We start from the raw sequence: 6,432 nt of genomic DNA on the forward strand, positions 1-6,432 counted from the left end.
AAAAGTTCAATCCCTAGCATACTCATATGCCGATGCACTATATAATAATTGTTATTTAGGTCTAATGCAAGATGTCCCCAATGACAACATAACTAACAGTGACCACTAGGAAGGAAGTGATGAAACTTACCTAAGACACTACCCATGAATGACAGGTGTTCCACTGGTGAAAGTTGAACGAAAACATGCTCAAAAGCAAGTCACCATCTTCATATTTGAAAGCATCGTCGACCTTCAGAAGAAGATGGCAGACACATTTTAATGTTGCATGATCTACCAAGTGAATGTCAATAAAGGATTTTCCATCCTAGAGGGTACAATGCATGAACCAACAATGCCATATCTGGCATACTGGATCAACTAGCTATCATAGCCTGAAGGTTAGATTATGTCGCACAAGAGACAAGAGGACAATGACCTCGACCAAGGCAAGGCAGGAGAAGCCCGGAGATGAGAGGGCAATGACCTTGACCAAGGCAAGGGAGGAGAAGCCCCGCCACCATGGGGAGAAAACTTGAGGTTGTCCCCAATGGTGGCGATGGATGTGCAACAACAACATGCTTCAAGCGAGTGTGCGGAGATCCTTCGGAGTTGCATGGGCGAAGGCTTGAGATAAAACCATATTTTTGGTCCCCTGTAATATAAAGATCATGCGATGAATTTTCAAGAAGAAAAGAAGAGAGCATGACATGTCTTAAAATTAAACGGCAACATCTCATATCATCCTTGCATGTGATAAGTATTCCGAGTCCATGATCACGAGATAGTCGAATCGAGAATGAAGGGTCATGCCAAAAAAAACGATGAATAACTATTTCTTTTACTACTACAATCAAGCTCAGGCAGTGACTAAATAATGAGCCTAAAACATTGTTGATGCTGAACTGCATCAAGACGCCGTAATTGGACGATATCAGTGAGATGAAAAGGGGCTCATACGTAAATTACAAACAGTAAAGGGGGCAAATGCAATTTGTCTTCGCTCCCTTGTCTAAGAGACAGTGCCTTCAAAGATGGTGATTAAATACCTTTACAACCCTTATATAAGGCAATCTTCTCTAGCTCATACTCCTCACAAACCCACACAGAACCCCTCTGTCTCCTCCTCCTTGGCTTTGCTAGCTTCCTGCTCCCTTCGCTTCCCACATGCAGCCATATCTTGAGCTAGCTTCTCTCCGCATCACCGCCACCATCCCGCTGTCCCCAAGAATATATAGCACCATCTTCCTCGAGGCCATGGCTGCCATGGCCTATATAGCCCTCCGGGGCGCGGCATTGGCCGCCATCGTCGCCCTCATCCATTGGGTGTACAGGTGGCGCCACCCCAAATGCGCCGGCACGCTCCCGCCGGGATCCATGGGCATCCCCATCATCGGCGAGACGCTGCAGTTCTTCGCCCCCAACCCGACCTGCGGCCTCTCCCCCTTCGTCCGGGACAGGGTGAAGAGGTACGGGAGCATGTTCAAGACGAGCATCGTGGGGCGGCCGGTGGTGGTGTCGGCGGACCCGGACGTGAACCACTACGTGTTCCAGAACGAGGGGAAGCTGTTCGAGAGCTGGTACCCGGACACCTTCACCGAGATCTTCGGCCGCGACAACGTCGGCTCCCTGCACGGCTTCATCTACAAGTACCTCAAGACCCTCGTGCTCCGCCTCTACGGCCAGGAGAACCTCAAGGCGGTGCTCCTCGCCGAGACCGACGCCGCCTGCCGCGGCAGCCTCGCCGCGTGGGCGGCGCAGCCCTGTGTCGACATCAAAGACGGGCTCTCCACTGTAAGACCGAATGATCGATCACCACGCGCCAAATGATCCAGTCCGCGGTCTGCTCGGGGCGTAGATGGCTAATGCAGGTTCTTTCTTTTCTCTTTCAGATGATATTTGATCTTACTGCCAAGAAGCTGATCGGCTACGAGCCGACCAAGTCCTCGGAGAGCCTGCGGGAGAATTTCACGGCGTTCATTCGCGGCCTGATCTCGTTCCCCCTCAACATTCCCGGCACGGCCTATCACGAATGCATGGAGGTATGCCCACGCCACACATTTCATTTCCCCCGGCACCTCTGTCTCTCTTCCGCAGCTAGCAGCAGCTGTGAATTAATCTACAGTAGCATAGTTGCACAAAAGTATAGCTTCAAATTGCACCTGTTGTCAACAGTGGGTACATGTGAAGCCAGCCACTAAATTAATGAGCACGCACAGATGTACTTGTCAAGATATATATGGCTGCGCACATGCACTCCTTAAACCTCAAGGAAGATATATACATTTCCATCAAATTCAGTTCCCTGCTTGATTGACAGAGAGTGTACTGTACGGGGATCCTTTTTTTTTAATAAATTTGCGGTGGTGCAGGGGAGGAAGAAAGCGATGAAGGTGCTCAAGGGCATGATGCAGGAGAGGATGGCGGATCCGGAGAGGAAGTGCGAGGACTTCTTCGACCACGTGATCCAGGAACTGAGGAGGGAGAAGCCGCTTCTGACGGAGACCATCGCGCTGGACCTCATGTTCGTGCTCCTCTTCGCCAGCTTCGAGACCACGGCGCTCGCCCTCACCCTCGGCGTCAAGCTGCTCACCGAGAACCCCAGAGTCGTCGACGCGCTAACGGTAAGTGTTCTCTGCCACTGCCACAGAGCTAATGAGATAATTAGCCAGGCAAATTTCTTTCCATTTGACTGGAAATGAAGCAGACACTGACGGAGAGAGCACGTGAACAGGAGGAACACGAAGCGATCGTGAGGAACAGGGAGGACCCAGATGCCGCGATCACGTGGGCCGAGTACAAGTCGATGACCTTCACAGCTCATGTGAGCCTAGCCTGGATTGATGCACCCTAGCTAGCTTAGATAGTGCAACTATACAAGTTGCCTTGTTGGATAGTAACAACATCTTGAGATGCTAATAATGGGATTAAACGAGTGGCCAGTTGCAAGTTATTAGTAGCACAAGAATCTTGGGGTCCCAACGCTGCAGGCTACACCTCTGCAGCTTCAGAGTTTGTGTTTCCCAATTGTTTAACCAAGTCCCAATCTCCGATGCTGATAGATAGATAGATAGATGGTCTTAGTTAGTTACAAGAACTTTCTTGAACAAGCCTGTATAATCTCACCATATGCAAGTAATAAGGTAGAAAAAACGGACAAAAAGAGTAAAAAATCATTTCTGAACTCTGAATTTCTGAAACTGACGCCCCTGTCCCTCAATTTCCATCCTGAAGGTCATCATGGAGATCGTCAGACTCGCCAACATCGTGCCGGGGATTTTCCGGAAGGCCTTGCAAGACGTTGAGATCAAAGGTAGGACGACGATCACATGCATGGCATCTCTTCTTTTCAGACCAGGTCCTCTGTTAGCAAGTTGCGGCGAATCTTCTTAACTCCGTGTTGTGTTTGCCACCTTCGGCGCAGGCTACACGGTTCCAGCGGGATGGGGTATCATGGTGTGTCCGCCGGCGGTGCACCTAAACCCTGACATATACGAAGATCCGCTGGCGTTCAACCCATGGAGGTGGCAGGTTCGTCCTCGATCTTCATCTCATCTCTCAGAAACCATAGCATTCTGCTTCTTTCCGGTTGATGATGGCGGTTCAAGTCATGGTGCCTGGTCGTTCAGTTTGTTCCTGTCCTGTTGTTTGGAGCTACAGTACCTAGGAAGTAGGAGGCGCCATGATCTAACCTGCGCAACGAACTCGCATATATTCTCGCCATTAAAGCAGAAATCGCAGGAAAACAGTACTCTAATCAACTGCAGAGTTCCAATTATTAACAAGGGTATTAGTATAAGATATCAGGGTTCTGATCCCGAGACCAAACTTGGCTACCGAGATCAGGAACGATTTCGGTTGTTGCTGCCCATGCAGGATGTGAAGCCGAACCATCGCCGAAACTTCCCTGACTAGTAGTTTAACAAGGAGGTCAAAATGGCAACAGATGCAGTAGTACATGCCTATGTCTATGAACAACAAGTAAAAAGATCCACATTGGTTTCTGGCCATTGTTTATTTTCATGTTCGGGGTTCAGGGTTCTAGACTGACAATATCTCAATCCGGTAGGTAGATAGAACCTCATGTGCCATTTCACCATTTTCCAGTAAAAGGACAGAATGAAATATAACAAAGTACAAAGGCAAAATCTTCAAACAGAGAGCTGCCTTGCCAATCTAGGACATGTATCTACGGATGCGGTACCAAGTTCACTGTATCCTGCTAGGTGATAGAGTCTAAATTGGCATTGTCGAGTAAATAAGATTCTCTGGCACCTCCAAGATTGTGTGAGATGTGCTAGTACTTAAAGTGCGGCGCACTGCAAAGATAAATAAATCATTTCGTGATATTAATCAGAAAAAAATCCACATCGAAACATGGATACTGATTTGGTCTTTGCTGAACAGGACAAACCTGAAATCACCGGCGGAACGAAGCATTTCATGGCGTTCGGAGGCGGGCTTCGGTTCTGCGTCGGAACCGATCTCACCAAGGTCTTGATGGCAACATTCATTCACAATCTTGTTACGAAATACAGGTAAAATTTTGTCCCCTCTTATATAATAAGTAAATATAGCAAGCTTTCTTCAACTCTTTCTACCTTATAAGCTGTGAACAGGCAAAATCTGAACAACTGTATCTTTCTCATGTTCAGATGGAAGACAGTAAAAGGAGGGAACATAGTCCGGACGCCGGGCCTCGGCTTCCCGGATGGCTTTGACATCCAGCTCTTCCCTAAGAACTGACCCTTTTTTGATGATATCTCGACAGTTTAGTGGTTGCAGTTAAACACAAGATTGTTCCTGCAAAAGATCACATTTTAGGATGGAAAACCATATACTTAGTCTAGTGGTAGGATACACATTCCTAGTTATAACTACAGTCATATTGCCGGGTACCACCTCTCATGGATCCAGAATGGGTTTTTTGTACTTTTGGCTGTTCGTTTTCCATGTGGTTAGTCATCTATCCATGTGTTGTGTGTAAATCAATCCCATACATCTCAAATGAGAAAGAGAGCATATTAACTGTGTGCATGAAACTGTTCTCGTGGAGCCATGCCTGAGAGCTCCAGTTGTTCTCAGCTTGTTCAGACAGAGAGGAGAGGCTAATAATGTCCCAAACAGCCTAGCCCTCAGGGCAGGAGCACCGGTAACTGTTACAATGCCGATATGTCGCATGGCGTGGTTGAGAGCCAAACTTAATAATTGAAAAGCCAGGAATTCTCTGCAGATTTTAAAACTGAAATTAGCGTGTCATGGACAATGGGAATCTAGCTGTTACCTGACAGAGCAGCCTCGGGTCGCCATTCCATGCAAGCAACTGAGACCCAGAAGCCAACTTGATCTCTGAATGACACCTTTTCCAACTCAAAACCTTCAAACATGTTGGTGTCCTCTGCGCTTTGCTGTCCCTGCGCTTAAATTTTGCTCGCACACCGGGAGGCGTAGATAGCGCAAGGGGGATTTAAAACTGATGGTCTCCAGAGGCTTCTGAATAATGGCGTGCTAGTTGGGGCAGATGTGATCAAGAGAAGCTTTCTGTGGACATGCCGGGGACAAGATCTCGGCCGCAGGAACAAAATCGCAGGATTGAGATTTTGCTGCCGAGCAGCTCAGCCCAAGCGCGTCCGATCGCTCGCTGGCATGACCGGGCAATGAGTAAGCCGGCCGTCAGTCAGCGGGTACGCAACAGGCAACACTGAACTTTCCGTTGGCGGATGCCCCCTCTTGCTTCCAGAAGGTTTTTATTTGGATCTTGCGGGCGTTCGATCAAGCCGCGGCCAGGAAATAACACACCGCGTGCAATGCAGTTTGAGTGGTGTAAGAGTTGTTCCGAAATGCTCTATGTGGAATATACTGGGTTTCTAAATCGTTCTTGAGATTTATGAGACTGAGTTATGTGTAGTACGTAATTGTTCCGATACAGATCGAAGTCATGTTCAGAACTTCGAATCAAATCTCTCGCAACAAATTTCGTTCCGCTTTATATATAAAGCACAAATGGCCGAACTGATACAAGGTGGTGAAGAAAACCCCTTACAAGCAAGTCATAAGATAAAAAATGACCACCCCCCAACATTATGTATTTTCTGCATATCTGCTCATGATCAGTGCAAAATTAGTGATAATTTGCTGATAAGAATCAATTTTTCAAAGGTTTGGCCCTCCCCAATCAGTTTTAAGAGCACTTGGCCCCCCGATAGAATTTTTCTGGCTCCGCCGCTGACCGAGATGGCGGCGGGAAAAGCCACCAACCCGAAGCCGAGCATGAAAACAGGAGACACCACATCCGACAAGATGCTATCAAGACAACTGAATTGGAACTGAACCATGCCGCCTAGGAAAACCACCGGATCCGACACAACAAACACACCAAACTTTGAATCAAAGCGAGACTGTCCAAGAGAATGCGGTTTTGTTTGGTTTCTTTTTTTTGGGGGGGGGGGGGGG

General features: G+C 47.9%; 1 protein-coding gene across 1 annotated transcript; it reads left to right on the top strand.

Moving 5' to 3' along the window:
- The first annotated feature begins 1,089 nt into the window (after positions 1-1,089).
- On the top strand, positions 1,090-5,016 carry LOC123049724 (cytochrome P450 87A3). Its single transcript, XM_044472611.1, has 8 exons — positions 1,090-1,773; positions 1,872-2,021; positions 2,352-2,603; positions 2,714-2,803; positions 3,214-3,292; positions 3,404-3,510; positions 4,387-4,517; positions 4,635-5,016. Exons 1-8 carry the CDS (start codon positions 1,147-1,149, stop codon positions 4,723-4,725), a joined length of 1,527 nt encoding a protein of 508 aa, XP_044328546.1. The 5' UTR covers positions 1,090-1,146; the 3' UTR covers positions 4,726-5,016.
- Positions 5,017-6,432: the final 1,416 nt, after the last annotated feature.

The sequence above is a fragment of the Triticum aestivum genome, chromosome 2D (assembly GCF_018294505.1).
Source record: "Triticum aestivum cultivar Chinese Spring chromosome 2D, IWGSC CS RefSeq v2.1, whole genome shotgun sequence".
NCBI classification, from domain to species: domain Eukaryota; kingdom Viridiplantae; phylum Streptophyta; class Magnoliopsida; order Poales; family Poaceae; genus Triticum; species Triticum aestivum.

What these genes read in the sequence shown, in the direction of transcription:
- LOC123049724 (XM_044472611.1), top strand. Translation starts at nt 1,147, where the DNA reads ATGCAGCCATATCTTGAGCTAGCTTCTCTCCGCATCACCGCCACCATC. An exon ending in TCAAAGACGGGCTCTCCACT is followed by an intron (nt 1,774 to 1,871) that starts GTAAGACCGAAT and finishes TTTCTCTTTCAG; the next exon opens with ATGATATTTGATCTTACTGC. An exon ending in TCAACCCATGGAGGTGGCAG is followed by an intron (nt 3,511 to 4,386) that starts GTTCGTCCTCGA and finishes TTTGCTGAACAG; the next exon opens with GACAAACCTGAAATCACCGG.